The following is a 22,333-nucleotide window of genomic DNA, read 5'->3' as shown; positions in this document are numbered from 1 at the left end:
GGTAATTAGTCTAGGGATTCACATACTTCTTCCACCTGCACTGTGAATGTTTACATGGTGTTCAATAAAAACATGGACACATTTAATTATTTGCATGGTATTAGTTTAAGCAGACTGTGATTGTCTATTTTTGGGACCAATTTGTGCAGAAATCCATATAATTCCAAAGGGTTCACATACTTTTTATTGCTACTTTCTGTGGTAGTGCTGCAATCATTTCACTTTGCTTTCAGATCTCCCTTGGAGACCGCACATTGAGGAACTGCAGGAATCTGACATAAACCTCAACAAGGAAAGCAAAATCCATTGTAACATCTCTGGATATTGTTTGCCTGATGATCTAGCTGTGAGCTGGTGTATGAAGAAGAGTGACAACGCTGTGATTCCCCTTACTAATGGCAGAAAATACAAGATGCTACAGATCACACACCAGAGACAACTAGACAACACATACAGCTGTGTAGCCAGTCTGCTGTTCACCCCAACAGTGGCAGAAGACCAGGGGTCAGAGTTCATCTGCAGAGTGCAGCACCCCAGCCTGGAGCGCCCCCTAGAGAGAGGAACAGGACCTCTACAAGTGATGGGTGAGTGACTATGTGATAAAGTGTTGGAGCTGCCTGAAATCCTGAGAAGTTTCCACAGAAAGCATTCTCAGAAATGAGTATTGTCTAATCTATCAGGTAAAGTGAAAACATCAGGGAATGGATAATACCACTAACTGCCTAACGCTCAGTTCCCATTTGTAATGGAGCAAAATGGCCCATTCAGATCACAGTGGACCAGTTCAGTCTTAGCTCTGGTTTCTCCTTCTGTTCGCATCCGGGGCGGGTGCGTCTCCACCATAGGTTGCTATGAGAAACGCATCTGCCCAACGGATCAGGACATTGTGTTCTGTGTACTGCAAACCAGTAAATGGATGTATTTTTAATCACAAATGGCAGCGGAGCCTATTTGTAACATAGGATCTGCTTCCTGCATTCTGCTGTGCTGCATTTGCTAGCCAAGTGGGAGCCGAGGCCAATGCTGTAAATTGCAAAGGCCAGTTTCACAATGACTCCTAAAGTGGTTTTGAAAGCTTGACTTTTTTTTTTTTATATATAAAATGTATTGGTAAATAAACAGTATCACTATTACTACAAATTATTTTGCACTGTTAGCATTACAAAGGCCGAGGCTTCTCCAGCAGTCATTAGAGAAGTGACTAGAGATGGCCCGAACGGTTGCCGGCAAACTTCCGGTGGTTCGCGATCGCGGAGAACCGCAAACTTTCCCGGAAGTTCGGTTCGCCCCCATAGTGCACCATTAGGGTCAACTTTGACCCTCTACATCAGTCAGGACTCAGCAGGCACATTGTAGCCAATCAGGCTACACTCACTCTTGGAGCCACTCCCCCCCCCCCCCTTTATATAAGGCAGGCTCCGCCGGCCATTACACTCACTTGTGTGCCTGAAATAGTGAGAGAAGGGAAAGCTGCAGCAGACTCTCATAGGGAAAGATTAGTTAGGCTCTTAGCTTGCTCCTTGCTGATTCTTATTGCTAAAAAAGCACCCCTCAACAGCTCTTTTGAGAGCTAATCTTGTTCTTGTGATCTATTTTTCTTTTGTGTGTGTGTCCCACTGACACTTCTGTTGCACAGACAGCCTTGATAATTCATACTGTGTGTGTGCCACTGCCAGGCCCAGCACATTCAGTGACTACCTGTGTGTGTGACAGGTGCACATTGTAATACCCATTACTGCATATACATACCTACCTACCTGTTGTTCACAGTACACCCACCTACCTACGTGAGCTCACGCAGTGTCACTGTGCCTGTCCACTACCTGTCTGTGTGTGACAGGTGCACATTGTAATACTGAGCACTACATATACCTCATTCTTTAGTCCAACGCCTCGCCTCGATAATAAGGTTGTTGCTTCATTGTGGAAAGACCAAAAAGACCAAATTTGATCAGCAGAACAGTCACTGTTCTGTCATTCAGCTACCTCAGCCCAGCGACCATATGGACTTTAAAACCGCCATCGCCTGCACTCTCGCCATGGTGCGCACCAGTCCAGCACGGCCATCACTACACAAACGGCTGTTTTCAGTCACTGCATACCTTTCACTGCATCTGTGATTGCATGGACTTTAAAACCGCCATCGCCTGCACTCTCGCCATGGTGCGCACCAGTCCAGCACGGCCATCACTACACAAACGCCTGCACTCTCGCCTGCACTCTCGCTATGGTGCGCACCAGTCCAGCACGGCCATCACTACACAAACGCCTGCACTCTCGCCTGCACTCTCGCTATGGTGCGCACCAGTCCAGCACGGCCATCACTACACAAACGGCTGTTTTCAGTCACTGCATACCTTTCACTGCATCTGTGATTGCATGGACTTTAAAACCGCCATCGCCTGCACTCTCGCCATGGTGCGCACCAGTCCAGCACGGCCATCACTACACAAACGGCTGTTTTCAGTCACTGCATACCTTTCACTGCATCTGTGATTGCACATTGTATTATACCTGGCAGTCAGTGCATACCTTTCACTTGAATGGTTGGTAGCCGTTTCTCAGGCTTCAACTCCGGACCGGAATAGAACCCTGATTCCCCGGCCATTACCCGTGGTCACAATGGCAGACTTGCCCTCCATAATATGATCCTCATTGAAGGTACTGAACAGCAAGCAGAAAATGTAATTTAAAAAATAATAGATCTAAGCTTTAACAATTGTAGAGAAAGAACCATCGAAAGTTGATAAGGCAGTCAGACATTACCTAACCTGACATAACTGAGTGAGGAAGAGCAATCTCGCCATGTTGCGCACCAGTCCAGCACGGCCGTCACTACACAAACAGCTGTGCATTACACAGTGAGTTTGGTGTGTCAGTGTGAAGCAGTACTCTAATTACACTCCCTGATTGATGTATATGTTACGGCCAGAACCCGAAGTTTGGCCACTTCTAGTTCTGGCCGGCCACTTCGGGTTCTGGCCGGCCAATGCGCGAAGTGGCCGCTGCGCTGCGGCCAATGTGAGGAATGGAATGAATCCTGTAACATTCATGTATATTCTGGCCCCAGCGCAGCGGCCAAACCTATCGCAACTTAGTTATTTTAATGAAATTAAGCCGGCGGCTTTTTCTCTGCCTCTTTCTCTCTCCTCCCCCCCCCCCCGCCTCTCTCTCTCTCTCCTCTTATTATTGGCAGCACTACGTGTCCCCCTCCAGAGTCGTTCGTCGCACCAGGGAAGCCTGCCGTTCCTGCAGAGCGGGGTGCTGGCAGAAGCGATGTCTGCAGCCTCCCCGCTCTGCTCTCCCTGGCGCGACGAACGACTCTGAAGGGGGGACACGAGTGCTGCCCATAATAAGAGAAGGAGAGAGAGGCGGGGAGAGGAAGGAGAGAGAGAGAGGCAGAGAAAAAGCCGGCGGCTTCATCTGTTTCATTGCCGCCGGCTTAATTTCATTAAAATAACTAAGTTGCGATACGTTTGGCCGCTGCGCTGCGGTCAGAAGATACATGAATGTTACAGGATTCATTCCATTCCTCACATTGGCCGCAGCGCAGCGGCCACTTCGCGCATTGGCCGGCCAGAACCCGAAGTGGCCGGCCAGAACTAGAAGTGGCCAAACTTCGGGTTCTGGCCGTAACATATACACATGCAAGATGTTTTAAAGCACTTTAGGCCTGCAATTTAGCATGCAATGTGATTACTGCCCATAAAACGCTGCTTTGCGTCAAATCCAGATTTTTCCCGGGACTTTTGGCATCTATCCCACTCCGCCATGCCCCCCTCCAGGTGTTAGACCCCTTGAAACATCTTTTCCATCAGTTTTCTGGCCAGCATAAGTGTTTCTAGATTTCCAAGTTCGTCTCCCCATTGAAGTCCATTGCGGTTCGTGGAAGTTTGCACGAACCGAACCTTTCGCGGAAGTTTGCGAGCCAAAAATCGAAGGTTCGGGCCATCTCTAGAAGTGACAGCCTGGCTCTCCTATGACATCATGCACAGTCTGTTACATAACATTACATACAGTAGATGCACAGTGCACTTGTATTCACTAGTTCTGCTGACACTGACTATGATCTGTGTTGTGTTTGTGTCTAGTGTCTCCGCAGGTGATAGAGCCGGTGACATTCTCCATCAGTGACACAGGAGAGGTGCAGTGTGCTCTGACTCTGCAGAGATTCTACCCCAGAGATATCACCATCGTATGGAGCTCTGGAGAACCCCAAACTCAGCTACAGCCTGAAAACAAGACAAACGAGTCTGAGGATGGAACATGTGATGTCACCAGTGTGTGCACACTGCCCCGCATTCTCTGCTTCCCTGTGCATGTGACCTGGGAGCACCAATCCGTGACACAGCCTCAGCGTACCGTACTCACCATAGCAGGTAATAATGCATGTAGTATAGCTGCTCACCTGAGTGGGATTACCTGCTGGTTGCTTATAATCGAGGTCCACAACACAGAGGAATATGTGAGGATACAGACAGACACAAGGAGTCCAGTAGAGTAAACCTGTTAGGAGGACAGGTAAATGCAAAGGTGGTAGACTAGTTACTAGACGTGGGTCATCAATAGATGCAACAAAGACAGACTAGATGGAGGATCTCAAATGCTATAAAATTAGATAAAAATGCATGAAAATGAATTGTTTGGGATAAAAACTATTTGCTTCTCAGTAAAATCTTCCTGGGTGAATATCAGTGATCAAGACTTAATGTACAGGACTGGAGTCGCATGTTCTGTGGGGGTAATCCACTTCCTCTGTCTGGTCTAGTATAGACTTAAATTTATAGTATATTCTACATACTTTTAACCACTTCAGCCTTCAGTGTTTTTTTACCTTCAAGAGACTTTTGTAAGTCTTTAGCTGACACTCTGGGATTCTTCTTCACCTCATTGAGCATTCTGCAATGTGCTCTTGCAGTCATCTTTACAGGATAGACACTCCTAGGGAGAGTAGCAGCAGTGCTGAACTTTCTCCATTTATAGAGAATTCGTCTTACTGTGGACTGATTAAATGCAAGGCTTTTGAAGATACTTTTATAACCCTTTTCAGCTTTATGCAAGTCAACAATTCTTAATTGTAGGTCTTATGAGAGCTCTTTTGTGCGAAGCATCATTCACACCAGGCAATGCTTCTTGGGAAAAGCAAACCCAAAACTGGTGTGTGTTTTTTATAGGACAGGGCAGCTGTAACCAATCCCTCCAATCTCATCTCATTGATTGGACTTCCAATTAGCACTTAAAGATGTCACTAGTCTAGGGGTTCACATACTTCTTCCACCTGTACTGTGAATGTTTACATGGTGTGTTCAATATGGTATTAGTTTAAGCAGACTGTGATTGTCTATTGTTGGGACCAATTTGTGCAGAAATCCATATAATTCCAAAGGGTTCACATACTTTTTATTGCTACTTTATGTGGTAGTGCTCTAATCATTTCACTTTGCTTTCAGATCTCCCTTGGAAACCTCACATTGAGGAACTGCAGGAATCTGACATAACCCTCAACAAGGAAAGCAAAATCCATTGTAACATCTATGGATATTGTTTGCCTGATGATCTAGCTGTGAGCTGGTGGATGAAGAAGAGTGACAACGCTGTGATTCCCCTTACTAATAGCAGAAAATACAAGATGCTACAGATCACACACCAGAGACAGGAGGACAACACATACAGCTGTGTAGCCAGTCTGCTGTTCACCCCAACAGTGGCAGAAGACAAGGGGTCAGAGTTCATCTGTAAAGTGCAGCACCCCAGCCTGGAGCGCCCCCTAGAGAGAAGTACAGGATCTATACAAGTGATGGGTGAGTGAATATGTGATAAAGTGTTGGAGCTGCCTGAATTCCTGAGGATTTTCCATAGAAAGCATTCTCAGAAATGAGTATTGTCTAATCTCTCAGGGAATGGATAATATCACTAACTGCCTAACGCTCAGTTCCCATTTGTAATGGAGCAAAATGGCCCATTCAGATCACAGTGGACCAGTTCAGCCTCTGCTCCAGTTTCTCTTTCTGTTCGCGTCCGGGGCGGGTGCGTCTCCACCATAGGTTGCTATGAGAAACGCATCTACCCACCGCTTAACATGCAGCAGATCGGAACAGTAATTGTGTTCCGTGTACTGCAAACCAGTAAATAGGTCTGTTTTTAATCACAAGTGGAAGAGTACCATAGGATTTACTTCTTGCGTTTTTCTGCACTGTACGTTTTCTGCTCAAGTGGGAGCCGAGTCAAATTCAGTAAATTACAAAGGCGAGTTTTACAATTAATTCTAAAGTGGTATTTTTCGAAGCTTGATTTTCTTTTTCTATAAAATGTATTGGTAAATAAGCAGTATCACTCTTACAGTAAATTCTTTTACACTGTTACAATGGCCGAGGCTTCTCCAGCTGTTATCAGAGATGTGACAGCCTGATCACTAGCCCTGCTGACTCTGACAGTGTGATGTGTGTTGTTCCATCTCTAGAAGTGACAGCCTGGCTCTCCTATGACATCATGCACAGTCTGTTACATAACATTACATACAGTAGATGCACAGTGCACTTGTATTCACTAGTTCTGCTGACACTGACTGTGATCTGTGTTGTGTTTGTGTCTAGTGTCTCCGCAGGTGATAGAGCCGGTGAGATTCTCCATCAGTGACACAGGAGAGGTGCAGTGTGCCCTGACTCTGCGCAGATTCTACCCCAGAGATATCAGCATCACATGGAGCTCTGGAGAACCCCAAACTCAGCTACAGCCTGAAAACAAGCCAACCGAGTCTGAGGATGGAACATGTGATGTCACCAGTGTGTGCACACTGCCCCGCCCTCTCTGCTTCCCTGTGCATGTGACCTGGGAGCACCAATCCGTGACACAGCCTCAGAGTACCATACTCACCATAGCAGGTAACAATGCATGTATAACAGCAGCTCACCTGTCCAGGATTACATTCTAGTGATGTATAACAGATCAATTACAAAGAGGAATAAGTGAGAATATAAAAATATAAAAGGGAGCCCAGTACTGTAAACTGGTACGGTGGACATGTAAACATAAAGGTTGTAGACTAGGGGCCCAATGGATTTCAACCATTCAGTGGTGTCGTGTGCCGCACCACACCGCGCCAGTGTGACAGGGCCCTCAGGGTTTTTCCCCTTAAAGACCAGAGCAATTTTCTCCTTTTAGCGCTCCTCCCTTTTTATTCACCAATAACTTTATCACTACTTATCACAACAAAACGATCTATATCTTTTTTTTTGTCACCAATTAGTCTTTCTTTGCATGGTACATTTTGCTACAAATTATTTTTATTCTAAATGCATTTTAATGGGAAAAATGAGAAAACAATGCACACAATTCATCATTTCTCAGGTTTCAGCAATTATAGTTTTAAAATAAAACGTTCTACTGTGGATAAAACCCACACATTATATTTGCCCATTTGTCCCGGTTACTGCAACATTTAAATTATGTCCCTAGTACAATGTATGGCGATAATATTTTATTTAGAAATATAGGTTTATTTTTTCTGTTTTGCATCCATCATGTAACGATCGGTGTCAGCACACAGAGAGAATCTGATTATTAGGTGATCTGCAGTATCACCAAGAATACAGAATATACCTGATTATTGAAGATCTGCAGAATCACCGATAATCCAAGTATAACTAACCTCTGGACACCTTTATAGTGTGAGTGTTTGGTGCAACAGTAATGACTTTGAGTAAGACCACCCAAGGAGCAGGTGGTCTTTGGCAGTACGGGGGATACCGCCTTTTGGGATGTACAAAAGCCTTCCAGCAACCTAAGACCTCCAAAGGGGTGGAGTCCCAGGGTGAAGGTAGGAAGGACCTGTAAGTGAGTGACACCTGAAAGGTGGATGTCACTAGCAGGTCTGGAGACTATCTCTTAAGGGTAGAGATAGCTCTCAAGGTCGGGCAAGCCAGGTCGGCAACACACACAGACAGATAAGGTACAAAGGCAGAAGACTGATTCGGTATCCAAGGCAGGCAGGGTTTGGCAACAGATAATCAGATATACGTAGGCACCGAATCAGAAAGCAGAGGGATAGTCAGGAATGCAATAGGTCATAACAGATATCAACAATGCCTAGTCTTGGGTGGGAGGTCCGTGGTCCCTACACCCTGGAACTAGTCTGGAGTATAATATGATGATACAGAATATTCCTAGACTTGGGTGTGAGGTCTGTGGTCTCGACACCCGAGAACTAGTCTGGAGAATAACAGAATCATAACTCAGAGTCCCTAATCTCGGGGGTGAGGTCCGTGGTCTCGACACCCTGGAACTAGTCTGAAGTATAACAGAATGATAACACAGAGTAACTAATCTTGGATGTGAGGTCCGTGGTCTCGACACCCTGGAACTAGTCTGAAGTATAACACAATGATACACAGAGGTAATCTGGCTCAGTGTGAATTCCCAGGTCCTCCTGGTTCTAACACACTGTAGGATCTGACTAAGGTCTGAGTGCTTCCACATAAGTGTTCGCAACGGCAGACAACCTGAGAGTGACCAGCAGTGACTATATATAGAGCAGCGCTCTCCGGCGCCACCCATCAGCGATCAACCAATAGCCACTTGCTTTGAGGTCAGCTGACCAACCTGGTCAGCTGATCCCTCCTTGTTTGTTATAAAGGTTCTGCCTCTCAGCGCGCGCGCCCGTATTCCTCAACCTGTGTGAACTAACAGACCCAGCCAGACCAGACGCACGCTGCTGCGGACGCGGAATCAGCCGCCTTGCCGTCAGTACATGCGGCGGCTTTTCCGCGTTTTATCACACATCATTAATTACAAGCCCTTATATGGAAAAATTACAGTAATATACCCTCATGACATACATATTAAAAAAAAGTTCAGTCCCTAAGGTAAATATTTATGTATTTTTTTAATATGCAAATGTATCATTTGAGTAACTATGGGAGAGTGGGGGAGGTAAGGAGTTAAATTTAATAATATATTTATGTGTTTTTTCTTAAAATAAATGTGTGTAGGTGTAATTTTACTATTTGGCCACACACTTTTTTCTTCCTGCACCTAATGTTAGTACGCGAATAGGAATTAACACGTACTGTACATGTGTTACTGTTTTGATACAATGAGGTTGATTCACAAAGGTTACTTGTTTTTCACCTTAACTGTAAGGAGTGCTAAAGCATGAGATAAAAAAATGAGAGATAATTCATGAGATAAATAGATAAGAAGAGCCAAACCATGAGTTATGTCAAATATGGAGAGCTAAACCATGATTTAAGTTAGATAAGGGGAGCTAAACCATGATTTAACCAGTTCGGCCTATCTGGACGAGCTTCCTCGTCCAGATAGGCACTGCTGCTTTCCCTGCGTGGTGCGCGTGATCGGGCGCGCGCCCGCACGCGCACCCGCTGCCCACCGCTAGCCCCCCGATCAGTGAATGGGAATATAATTCCCATTCACCGATCTAACTTCCCCGCAGAAATACCGACGCTTTCTATCCAGAGAGCGCGGTATTTCTGTCCCCAGGAAACAACTCCTCTGATTTTTAGTTCCTGGATGCGAGATCATTCGCATCCAGGACTTTTTTCACTGTGGCCATCTTGTGGCCAAATAGTGAACTGCACCCACATACATTTTTAATAAAAAAAAATAATACTATTTTACATTTAAAATTAGCAGTTTCCTTCCCACACCAAAAATTACCCACATACATTTTTTTTTATTAAAAAAAAAAAAAAAAAAAAAAACAGAAATAGTTACCCAAGGGTCTGAACTTTTTAAATATGCATGTCAAGAGAATATGTTATTATATTATTTAAAATGATAAGCTTATAAATAGTGATGGACGCAAATTGAAAAAATGCACCTTTATTTCTAAATGAAATATCGGCACCATAAATTGTGATAGGGACATCGTTTAAACGGTGTAATAACCGGGACAGATGGGGAAATAAAATACATGAGTTTTAATTACGGTAGCGTATATTAATTTAAAACTATAATGGCCAAAAACTGAGAAATAATGAATTTTTTTCATTTCTTTCTTAATCTTCCTGTTAAAATGGATTTAGAAAAAAATAATTCTTAGCAAAATGTACTACCCAAAGAAAGCCTAATTAGTGGCGGAAAGAACAAGATATAGATCAATTCATTGTGATAAGTAGCAATAGTTATAGGCGAATGAATGGGAGGTGAACGTTGCTCAGATGCATGAGATTTTCGGCACTGCGGCGCTGAACCGGTTAAGTTAGATAAGGAGAGCTAAACCATGATTTAAGTTAGATAAGGAGAGCTAAACCATGATTTAACTACTTACTGCACCAGGTACAGTATAATCTCGGCCCAGGGAAAACTTCTGTAACGTTTGAAGAATCGTTTTCATGGTCAGCGCACGAGATGCGCACTGACACAATGAAAACCCTCCACAAGCGTATAATTAGGTGAACCCAGGCTAGGTGCAATGCACCAGCAGAGGACAATTCCCACCGGCAGATGGCGCTGTGGAGTGCAGACGAGCACAGCCTCTGCACAGCCACAAATGCCAGATGAGAATTGTACAGATCTAAGACAATGCGGGGCTGAACAGCCCTTAAAGAGAAAGAGCACAGATACAGGATGAATGTGTGTTCACCAATCTAGTCGCGACCCTACGACGGTGAACACACATCAGCAGAAACAAAAGCAAGAACACGATCGCGAGAAAGGCGCTCGCCAGAAGTGACACGAGACAGATCAGAACAGAACACGAGAGTAGCAAAGGCACAGCAAACGACAATGAGAAAATAACGAAAATAACAAACGCTAACTAAACGCGAACACCGCACTCATTTGCAACAGCGAACGCGTTTACAGCACGATCTCCGCACGTTAAGCGCAACAGAGACAAGCACGCCTAACTAACCACCGACAGACAAACACGAAACAAAGAATGCGAGCGCTTGCTTAACGGTTACCTCACTGAGCCTACAGCAAGCGTTTGTATCAGACAAGACAGACAGACCGAAAACAGGAAAAAGAGAGGAAAGATCCACTGCTCTTTCCATCAGAGCGAGTGCGATCTGGGTACAGGAACAGGAACACAGATCAGAAGGCTCCACAGCCGCTACTGCCAGGGGCTAGTGCGATCCAAACACGACAGACAGATGAGGTAGCCGGTAGCAACCGCTGCTCCAGCTTACACTCCAAGAACATAGATCAGAAGGATCCACAGCCGCTACCGCTAGAGGCTAGTGCGATCCAAGCAAGATGAACAGAAGGGGCTACCAGTAGCAACCGCTGCTCTGGTTAGCACCCCAGACAGACAGAACGATTTCCTGACGCCCACCGTTGGCGACAGGACAATCGCAGCAGAGAGGCAATACAGACAAAACAGATAACAATCTAACTGCACTAGGGAAACTGCCTAGTGCAGTCCCAAGAATTACTCTAAGATAACTTTGACAAGAAATAGCATGGCTGACACTCTAGGAGTGTTTCAACAAACCCTGAAGGGATGACCAGCAAAGGACTCTGGGAAAACATAGCTTTTTATACTGCCAGCCTACAAAGGAGGCAGCTAGGTGATTTGCATAATCAATGTATGCAAATTCCTCAGCAGCAGAGCAGATCAGAAACTTGCAAAGAAAAGACAGGTCTCTCTTCCAGAGACCTGCAGCCCACAGACTAGAGGAATGGTCAAACAGCTGTCTGCCTGTGCAGCCAGCTGAGCGGATCATTACAACTTCACTTGAAGTCTCAGGGTCGTGAATATGCGTCTGCAGCAGCCAGCATCTGCAGTAGCCAGTGGCTGCCGCTCGCTCCCGCGCACTACCGTGACCGGCCGTTAGCGGGGAGATGAATGAATGGGAACCCAGTTTCCATTCATTAATCTAAGTTCCCGAGTCAATGAACGCCGGCGTCTATGAGATGCCTGCATTCATTGTATCTTCCTGTTGTTGCAGTGCCACGCATTACTTTTAATTATGGATGTGAATCAGAAATAATGTATGAGGACATCTTGTGGCCAAATAGTAAATTACACCAAAATCCACTTTTATTTGATAAAAACCGAAACACTGACTTCTATAATTAACAATTTTCCTCCCACACCCTCCCATAGTACCAAAACTTTTTCTTTTGTATAAGAAAAAAAAATTACAGAAAAAAAATACATAGTTACCTTAGGGACTGAACTTTTTTTAATATTTACGTCAAGAGGGTATATTACTGGTAATTTTTAATTTGCGGGCTTATAATTATTTATGGACACAAAACTGAAAACATGCACCTTTGTTTCCAAATAAAATATTGGCGCCATACATCGTACTAGGGAAATGTTTTAAACGTTGTAATAACCGAGACCTATAGGCAAATAAAATGTGTGGGTTTTTATCCACAGTAGAACGTTTTATTGTAACACTATAATGCCCCCCCCCAAAAAAAAAAAATGAATTTTTTCTATTTTTTTCTTATTATTCCAATTAAAATGCATTTAGAATAAAATAATTCATAGCATAAAGGTAAAGCCTAATTGGTATAAAAAAACAAGATATAGATCATTTTGTTGTGATTAGTAGTGATTAAGTTATTGGCGAAAGAAAGGGAGGAGCGCAGACAGGTGAAAATTGCTCTGGTCCTAAAGGGGTAAAAAAAACCTCAGTGGTCAAGTGGTTAAATTAGATAAGAAGAGGTAAATCATGAGTTAAGTCATTTAAGGCGAGATAAATTGTGAATTAATAAATAAGATGAGATAATTTAACAGAAAACCTTTGTGAATCAGGCCCAATGATCGCATGTATGCTACAATGTATGCTTGGTGTTAGGCAATTATTTATTTATTTATTATTTATTTATTTATTGTATTTATAAAGCGCCAACATATTACGCAGCGCTGAACATTAATTTAGGTTACAGACAATATTTAGGGGTGACATACAGCAATATGACAATACAGGAATACAAGAAAACCAGATCACACAGCACAGTATTAGTACAAGGTAATGCTTAGTCAGTCACTGGATGGAGCATGGAGATTAGGCAAGTTAGGTTCACTCAGATGCATAGCATGGGTTTACAGTAATGGAGGTGTATGATCAGGTAGGACACAAAAGGAGGAGGACCCTGCCCAAAGGCTTACAATCTAGAGGGAGAGGTAAGGACACGAATGGTAGGGGACCAGAGTTCAGCTGTAGGTTTAGAGCACTTGTGAGGGGTAGTAGGCCAGAGTAAAAGGTGAGTTTTGAGGACTTTCTTGAAGATGTTGAAGGAGGGGGCTGCCCTAATGGGTGGAGGTAGGGAGTTCCATAGTGTTGGAGCAGCTCTTGAGAAGTCCTGGAGGCGTGCATGGGACTGGGTGATGCGGGGGCGGTTAGGCGAAGTTCATTGGAAGAGCGGAGTGAGCGGCTAGGTGTGTACCTCTGAGTAAGATCGGAAATGTAGGTTGGACAGGTTTTGTGGACAGATTTGTAGGTCAGACACAGTATCTTGAATCTGATTCTGGACCGGATAGGAAGCCAGTGGAGGGATTCTAGGAGGGGATCTGCCGTGGTGGAGCGATGGGAGCAGTGGATAATTCTGGCTGCCGCATTCATGATGGACTGCAGTGGGGCTGTTCGGGTCATAGGGAGACCAGACAGCAGGGCATTGCAGTAGTCAAGGCGGGAAATTATGAGGGCATGGATGAGGAGTTTGGTGGTGGCAGAGGTCAGGAAAGGGCGAATCTTACAGATGTTACGAAGGTGGAAGTTGCAGGACTTTGTGAGGTTTTGGATGTGGGAAGTGAAGGAGAGTGCGGAGTCCAGGGTGACACCCAGACAGCGGGCTTAAGAGGTAGGGCGAATGGTAGTGTGGTTAACAGTGACATGCACATCAGGGAGGTTCGTGGGTGGCCGGGGTGGGAAGATCATAAATTCCGTTTTGTCTAGATTTAGTTTCAGGAACCTAGCAGACATCCAGGAGGAGATGGCGGATAGGCAGGAAGAGACCTTGTCCATGGTAGTGGTGGATATGTCAGGGGTATGGAGGTAGATCTGGGTGTCATCTGCATACAGATGATAGTTAAAACCCATGGAGGAGATAACCTTGCCAATGGAGGATGTGTATAGGGTGAACAGTAGGGGGCCAAGGACCGAACCTTGGGGGACTCCCACCGAGAGGTGGTTGGGGGTGGATGAGGACTCATTGAAGGTGGTCGTGAAGCAGCGGTTGGAGAGGTAGGATGAAAGCCAGGACAGGGCGAGATCGTGAATGCCCAAGGCAATAAGAGTTAGTATTAGGCATTGGGTAAGGGAAGGTTAGTGTTAGGCATTAGGAGGGGGGTTAGTGTTGGGCACTAGGAGGGGGGGTTAGGGTTAGGCATTAGGATGGTGAATTAGTGTTAGGCATTAGGAGGGGGGGGTAAGTGCAATAGGAGGGAGGTTAGTATTCGGCATAAGGAGGGGGTTAGTGTTTGGCATTAGGAAAGGTAAGTGTTAGGCATTAGTAGGGGAGGTTAGTGTTAGGTACTGGGGGGGGGGGGGGTGTTAGGCATTAGACAAGAAAATACAAATAACATTTATATCACACTTTTCTCCTGGCAGATTTAAAGCGCCAGAGCTGCAGCCACTAGGACGCGCTCTATAGGCTGTATCAGTGTTAGGGAGACTTACCTAAGGTCTCCTGCTGAATAGATGCTGGCTTACTGAACTGGCAGAGCCAAGATTCGAACCCTTAGGTTCCCTTAGGGGGGATAGGGTTAGACACGAGAGGGGGTAGTTGGTGTGATAATAGAAGTCAGGAAAGTCTGTAGTAAAATCAGTTATATAGATTACCAATATTTTAACTATCGGCACTACCTAGCACCCAAGCAAACAAACGTGGGTCAATACGTATTTGGTGAATGGAGCAGAGGGGAGACTGGCCCTGCAATGTGGGCGCTGGGTAAGAGGATCCTTGCGGATGAACGTTTTGCACCGCTTGTTCACCGCAGGATCTGTACTTGGTATTAAAAGGGCAATAGTCCATCAATTTCCACTAATACTGACAGATGTAGTCTGGAGTACTGCCATTGCCAGGACTGCTGCTTCTTCTAGTTAGAAGTAAATACACCCAAGCCTTTGTTTTGGGAAAGTGTCAGATCCTCTGACAGCATTATTACAATCACCAATAGCGGACACAGGCAGTTTACCGCTCCAAGCCTGGTTGCAATGGAGTTAGTGAATGCTGACTATCCGGAAGTGACGTCATCTGCACTCCGTGGAGTCCTAGGATATCGTAGATAGCCTTGTCCCCGGCCTCCATAAGTGGGACACAAACGGTAATCGGCTGAGTAGGATCTGCCAGCCGCATCACTACGAGGTGAGAGCTGTCCTACATGGAATACTAGTTTAGAATTCTTGGAAGTTTCAGAGCGCTCCTTCTTTTGTTTTTACTTTTCGAAGATGTCATTGTCACCAGTGTCCACATTTATTATTCCCAACTTCTTTACTAATGACACAGTGACAACAATGCCTTAAAACATACATGTCAAACTCTGGCCCACGGGCCAAATCTAGCTCTCAGAGCCATTCAGTTTGGCCCTCAAGTGGTTTCCTGACTTTGCATTATGTTTGGCCGACTCTAGATTACCAGGAAAGCTATATTGGAGGTGAGGCCCTAGATCACCAGGGAAGTGATATGAGGGAGATAGAGGGGAAAGCACTAAACATCAGGGAACTGTATAGGGGAGGGTGGGGGCCTCTAGACACCAGGGAATTGTATAGGGAAGGGAGGGGGGCCATTAGAAACCAGTAGACATTGAGGTTGGCCTTGACTTGGTCCCAGTGTACAATTTCAGCCCACTTTATATTTGAGTTTGACACCCCTGCCTTAAAACCTTACTTGTTTGAATCAGAATATACAAATCATAATTAGTTGATGCTAAAACTTCAAGTGTGAAATAATACACGTTCTGCTATCTACTGTGATACTAAAAAGTCCTGATTGTTCTGCAGATCTTCCATGGAGGCCACACGTTGAAGAACTAGATTCCTCTGTCTTCATCCTGAACCATGAATCCAGAATAGAATGTAAAATCTCTGGCTATATCTCTGAAGAGCTGACTGTGAGCTGGCATAGGAAACAGAGAGGAGGCAGAGAGCAGGAACTTGCTAATGGTGACCAGTACAAGATGCCACAGATCAATCACCAGAGACAGAATGATAAGACATACAGCTGTACAGCCAGCCTGCTGATCACCCCGACACTGGCAGACCAGGGGTCAGAGTTCATGTGCAGAGTGCAGCACCCCAGCCTGGTGGGACCCATAGAGAGACGTACAGGACCTCTACAAGTGATGGGTGAGTGAGCTGAGCTATGCCAAACATACAAATACACTTTAGGATGCTGTGATAGTGTGATAAATCTTGCAATTCTTTTTTTTCCCTTTATGTTAGAGCTGCCATGTGTGACCGGCAATAATTCACCTGCATGTTCATAATCATTAGAATCCTTAGAGGTCTGAAACTCCGCACCCTCTACATCAGCAAGACCGCAGAGGCCATTTTTATACAAAGTCTTCTGAAGCTCTTGCCAGCCCCACCTGCGTTGCCACAGCCCACACCCAGCCTATTAGGAACTGGCAAGCATCCTACAATGTGCGCCTGAGGCCAGGAGTGCACTGCACATGACATCATGACTACCTCATGCGCGGCTGCGGGCATGCAATGTAGGATGCATGCAGTCGGGCCTGCGTCTGCGCACTGATGCCTGATCTGGCTGACGCGGAAGAGGCTGCCAGGGGGATTTTAGGTAGGATTGCAGGGGCAGAGAGGAGAACAGGAGGAACGGTGGGCTTCAGAACGGCTTCCACTACATGCCTGCTCCCCCTGTTTTTTCTATTTGCTTCAGCTCTGGTATACTTTAACCTCCTTAGCGGTAACCCCGTGTATGACACGGGGTAAGCCGCCGGATGGTGCCGCTCAGGCCCTGCTGGGCCGATTTACATAATTTTTTTTTTGCTGGACGCAGCTAGCACTTTGCTAGCTGCGCCAGCACACTGATCGCCGCCGCCTCGCACCCGATCGCCGCTATCCGTTAAGGCGTGTGCCCCTCCAGACCCCGTGCGCTGCCTGGCCAATCAGTGCCAGGCAGCGCCGAGGGGTGGATCGGGACTCCCAATGACGTCCTGATGTCGCTGACGTCATCCTGCCCCGTCGCCATGGCGACAGGGGAAGCCCTCCAGGAAATCCCGTTCTCCCTGGGCTCGCTACATAATTTAAAAAAAAAACAAAAAAAAACCTGCTGCGCTGCCCCCTGGCGGAATTTTTCATACCGTCAGGGGGGTTAAAGAGACACTGAAGTGAAAAAAAAAAGTTATGATATAATGATTTGTACGTGCAGTACAGCCAAGAAATTAAACATTAGGAGCAGAGACATAAGTTCAGTGTTCTCCCCAGAATTTTTTTTCCAGCCGGGTGGCATGAAATGGTAGCCAGGTGTCATGAAAAAGTAGCCGGGTGGGTTGAGATGAAAATGCAGGGCAGCTCTGCTTACAGCATAGGAGGAGGTGAGCCGATGACAGCAGGGTGCTCACCAAATCTAGCCGGGTGGAGCACCCGGTTAAAAGAGCCTGGGGAAAACACTGAAGTCTAATATTGTTTCCAGTACAGGAAGAGTTAAGAAACTCCACTTGTCGTCTATGCAAAAAAAGCCATTGAGCTCCACAACTTTCAAAGTTTGCAGAGAGCTCTGTCTTCTGAAGCTTATTATCTCAAGTGTTGGTCACTGTAATTTCATTTTCTCTGCAGAGAAGAGTTTAAAAGTTCACTGGCCTGCTCTGTAAAATCATTTAGAATGCTGAGTAGTGTGTAAACTGCACATCTTAGAAAATGATGCAATGTTATAAAAGAAAAAAAACTATATAACTGAAAATATAAATATGAGAATATTTTCTTTGCTACTAATGTTCTAGTATTTATCCGTACTACACAAACAATTCATTGTATCATACATTTTTTTCGCTTCAGTGTCTCTTTAATAATAAAGTTCTTCATAAAGAACTTTTGGTATTTTTTGCAATTCATGAGTGTAGTTCGCTTTTGTGCTAACTTTATCAATATTATACAGCGACCCATATTGGTCACTTTATCTCAGTCTAATGAAAATCAGTGTCTCTTTAAGTCATTCCATTTTCTTGACCCAAATGATTCACCATACGCTTTTCAAGTTATTCTAAAATACCATTCAATGTTTCTTGTTAGGGAAAAAATTAAATGTTTCAAAATAGTCTATAATAAAAAAAAAAAGACAAACAAAAAAAAAAAAGAAAAAGGAAAATCAAATTGAATGAATCATGTATGGTTACCATCACACAGATTTCTCAGAATTCCTGAGGGGCATATTAGCAGGAGAGTACTGTACTGTGTTGGGGCCCAATAAGACTACAATAAAAAAAATGTGTGTTTTCCGGGAAAAAAAAAAAAACCTCACAAAATAGAATAGTAATTGCATCCTATGTTATTAATAGGATGTGTTCACACTGTCAATCGGAATGCGAACATTACACAAACGGACTGGACTGCAAATGAAGAATCCCGACCTGCTGCACTTTTCTGCACTGCACTTTCTATAACCATCGCGTTCATTCCCACCAGACCAGAGGTTGCCGCATGGAAAACACTCACCTGTCCATTGAATTTAGTTTTGCCACCGCTGCTTTTCGGTCTGCTGCAGGGAATCAGAGACCAGTAGAAACATGGGACACTCCATTGGTTGGAAAATGACCAATGGGAATCCTGCTGCCACAGGGAAAATTCTCATTGGTTCATGGTGGATCATTGAGCAGCCTCCCTGTTAGGTAGGATTCACATTGATTATTTTACTATCCAACAGAGTGTCCAATGCTTCTGCTAGTCTCCGATCAGTTTTGGGATGAGCGGGGTCAGCGGCAGATGGTGCGGTTGACAGCGGACAGTACAACGGATGAATGCATGGGTGGCAGTGCATCGACAGGATCAGTGGGTGTGATCAACGCAGTGCAGGCACCAGCATACCCTCAACAGATGTGTTTACCGCACCATTTCCACATCCGCATCGCAGTGTGAACCAGACCTTATCCATCAGTGAAAGTGAAAACATTGCAGTATGGATAATATCAATAACTGGCCAATGCCATCAATTTCAAAGGCAAGTTTTTTTTAATACAACCTAAAGAGTTTTTGAAAACTTTCTTTTTTTCCTATCCAATGCGGTAAATCAGGGGTCTCAAACTCGCGGCCCGCGGGCCATTTGCGGCCCTCGATACAATATTTTGTGGCCCTCGCCGGCAAAAGCTCCCTTATAGTTCGCTTCAGTGCTCCCAAGTAATCCGCCGCATCCCCACCGCTAAACGAGGGCTGCAGAGTACCCAAATCGCCCAGGGGGCAATCCGCCGGCATTTCCTGGAAGGGGCAGAGCTTTCAGCTTCAGCTCTGCCCCTCCTGACGTCAATCGCCGCATGGATCGCCGCCTCTCCCCGCCCCTCTCTGTGAAGGAAGAGTGAGAGGGGCGGGCAGAGGAGGCGATGCGCCGTGATTGTGAAATTCCTTATGTGGCCTAGCCTCATCCTGACTTTGCTTCCTGCGGCCCCCAGGTAAATTGAGTTTGAGACCCCTGCGGTAAATAAATGGTATCATTCTTACTCCATATTTTCTTGCATTTAGAGAAAGCGTAGAGTAATGGAGTACAGAATGTCGGCTCTATCTATTCTAGGGATGATTTCCCATCTGAAGTGTTACCCTTCGGGAGAATGGCTGCCCACACTTGCTCTGCATGCTCAGGGTGTAAATAGGAAGCAAATCATGTATTGGCAAATAAAGAAGCGTGGTATACGGCCTGCAGTACAAGTACATTGATTATGGTAGTGACGTCTGCTCAACACACATTCAGATTAGAATTTAAGTATGGATACAACTTCTGCATCCTACCTTTACAAGCGTGGAGGTAGTGACAATGGGTGCTGGGCACAAGCATGGGCCTAATGGCTGTTTCGCATGGTGGTGCTTCTTCTGAGGCTGCTAGGCCAGATTTATGCTTTTTGTGCCCCAAGGCCAAGTTGTGGCTCACCTTTCTTGTGCAGCCCCTGCTTCCATGTGCAGGGGAGCCTCTAGGCATAGGCAGTACAGGCCATTGCCTGGCGTGCCATTGGTCCTGGGGGCGCCATGTTGCTTGATTAAGCCATGCCCCCTGGATGAAGCCATGCCCCCTGACTAATCCCCGCCCCCACGGTGTTCTATCACTTCCATCTGCTTAGCGTAAGTTGCAGGCAGCTGTCACTGTGTCCCTCTGTGCCTTCTACATCCTCCCCCCCCCCCTTTGTGCCTCCTTCTGTCCCTTTTGTGCCTCCTTCTGCCTCCTTCAGTCCCTTGTGCCATGTCTGACCCCCTGTTTGTCCTTCTGTTTCCCTTTATGCCTCCTGTCTCCCTTTGTGCCTCCTTCTGTCTCCATGTGCCTTCTTCAGTCCCCCTGTGCCACCTCTGCCTCCTTCTGTCCCCCTGTGCCTCCGTATGTCCCCTTGTGCCTTTCTTTGTCCCCCTGTGCTACCTCCGCCCCCCTGTTCCTCCTTCAGTCCCACTCTGCTTCCTTCTGTCCTCATGTTCCTCTTTCTGTCTCCCTTTGTGCCTCATTCTGTCTCCGTGTGCCTCTTCAGTCCCCATGTGCTACCTCTGCCCCCTGCGCCTTCCTCTGTCCCCCTGTGCCTCCCCCTTTTTCTGTCACCCTTTGTGCATACTTCTGTTCTCCTTTGTGCCTCCTACTGACTCCCTGTGCCTCCTTTGTGGTTTTTTCTGTCCCCCATCGTGCCTCCTTCTGCCCCTCTGTGTACCTCCTTCTGTACTCCTGTGCCTCCTTCTGTCCTCCTTTGTTTCTCATTATGTCCTCTTTTGTGACTTCTTCTGACCCTCATGCCCCCTTCTTTCCCCCTGTGCCTCCCTATGTCGCCTTGTGTGCCTTATTCAGTTCCCCTGAAGTGGAGCCCTGCCTATGTGTATTTTCTGGTGAAACGCTGGTCAGATTATGTGTATTTCCTGGTGAAACGCTGCCGTCTTTACGTGTATTTTTCTGGTTAAACGCTGTCACAATAAGAGTAATTTCTGGTGAAACACTGCCGCATTATGATTATTTTCTGGTGAAACATTGCCGCATTAGGATTATTTTCTGGTGAAACGCTGCTGCATTATGATTATTATTTAGTGAAATGCTGCCGCATTACGATTACAGGTTTTCTTGCCTTGAGTGACAAAATGGCTAGAGGCGCCCCTTCTTCCATGTGTATCAACCATGTACAGTCCTGGCCAAAAGTTTTGAGACAGTCAAAAATATTAGTTTTCACAACGTTTGCTGCTAAACTGCTTTTAGATCTTTGTTTAAGTTGTTTATATTATGTACTGAAATATAAATATAAGCACTTCATACGTTACAGAGGCTTTTATTGACAATTACATGAGATTTATGCAAAGAGTCAGTATTTGCAGTGTTGGCCCTTCTTTTTCAGGACCTCTGCAATTCAACTGGGCATGCTCTCAATCAACTTCTGGGCCAAATCCTGACCTATAGCAACCCATTCTTTCATAATCACTTCTTTGAGTGTCTCGGAATTAGTTGGTTTTTGTTTGTCCACTCGCCTCTTGAGGAATGACCACAAGTTCTCAATAGGATTAAGATCTGGGGAGTTTCCAGGCCATGGACCCAAAATGTCAACGTTTTGGTCCCCGAGCCACTTAGTTATCACTTTTGCCTTATGACACGGTGCTCCATCGTGCTGGAAAATTCATTGTTCTTCACCAAACTGTTGTTGGATTGTTGGAAGAAGTTGCTGTTGGAGGGTGTTTTGGTACCATTCTTTATTCATGGCTGTGTTTTTTGGCAAAATTGTGAGTGAGCCCACTCCCTTGGATGAGAAGCAACCCCACACATCAATGAATGGGTTCTTTGTAAAAGACAAAAAAGACACAGAGAGACCGGGAGCCCGATCTAGTGTATTATCAACGAGGCACCAGAGTATATGTGCACGTGGGAGGAAATATACTCACAAAGTTTAGGTTGCTATATATGCAACCACTTTTGATCGCGTGTGAGGAAGTACCGTCCTCACTCGGCCTTGCTTCTAGTAGCGTGGTAGGTCGCAACTCCACAGAAAAAAGTGCCACTGGAACGGGCCTTCCAGGTGTGCATGCCCCTAGACAGGGGTAGGATGAACTGAGAGAAGAGTAGGAGGCGCCCGTGGACTTATGACTATAATTCTTATAATCAGAATAAGGTATTTAACTTTCCTACCTTGTATCAGTAGAAACTCATACGTACAGTAGTAATAGTAGTTTTTCAAGCTTTATTTGGGCACAAATGACAACGCGTTTCGCGGCCAAGCCGCTTCCTCAGGTCTGTAGGTGTGCCT

General features: G+C 45.5%; 1 protein-coding gene across 1 annotated transcript in view; it reads left to right on the top strand.

The window, feature by feature from the left end:
• The window catches only part of LOC137525290 (uncharacterized), a 226,485-nt gene that overhangs the window by 174,498 nt on the left and 29,654 nt on the right, over positions 1-22,333 (top strand). Inside the window, exons 15-19 of the mRNA XM_068246345.1 lie at positions 234-584; positions 4,092-4,379; positions 5,451-5,801; positions 6,594-6,881; positions 15,918-16,262. Coding sequence (XP_068102446.1) covers positions 234-584; positions 4,092-4,379; positions 5,451-5,801; positions 6,594-6,881; positions 15,918-16,262 — 1,623 coding nt within the window. The remainder of the gene's footprint in view (positions 1-233; positions 585-4,091; positions 4,380-5,450; positions 5,802-6,593; positions 6,882-15,917; positions 16,263-22,333) is intronic.

Source organism: Hyperolius riggenbachi, chromosome 7 (assembly GCF_040937935.1).
Source record: "Hyperolius riggenbachi isolate aHypRig1 chromosome 7, aHypRig1.pri, whole genome shotgun sequence".
NCBI lineage: Eukaryota > Metazoa > Chordata > Amphibia > Anura > Hyperoliidae > Hyperolius > Hyperolius riggenbachi.
The sequence above is the reverse complement of the archived record's forward strand: the minus strand, read 5'-3'. Positions and strand labels throughout refer to the sequence as shown.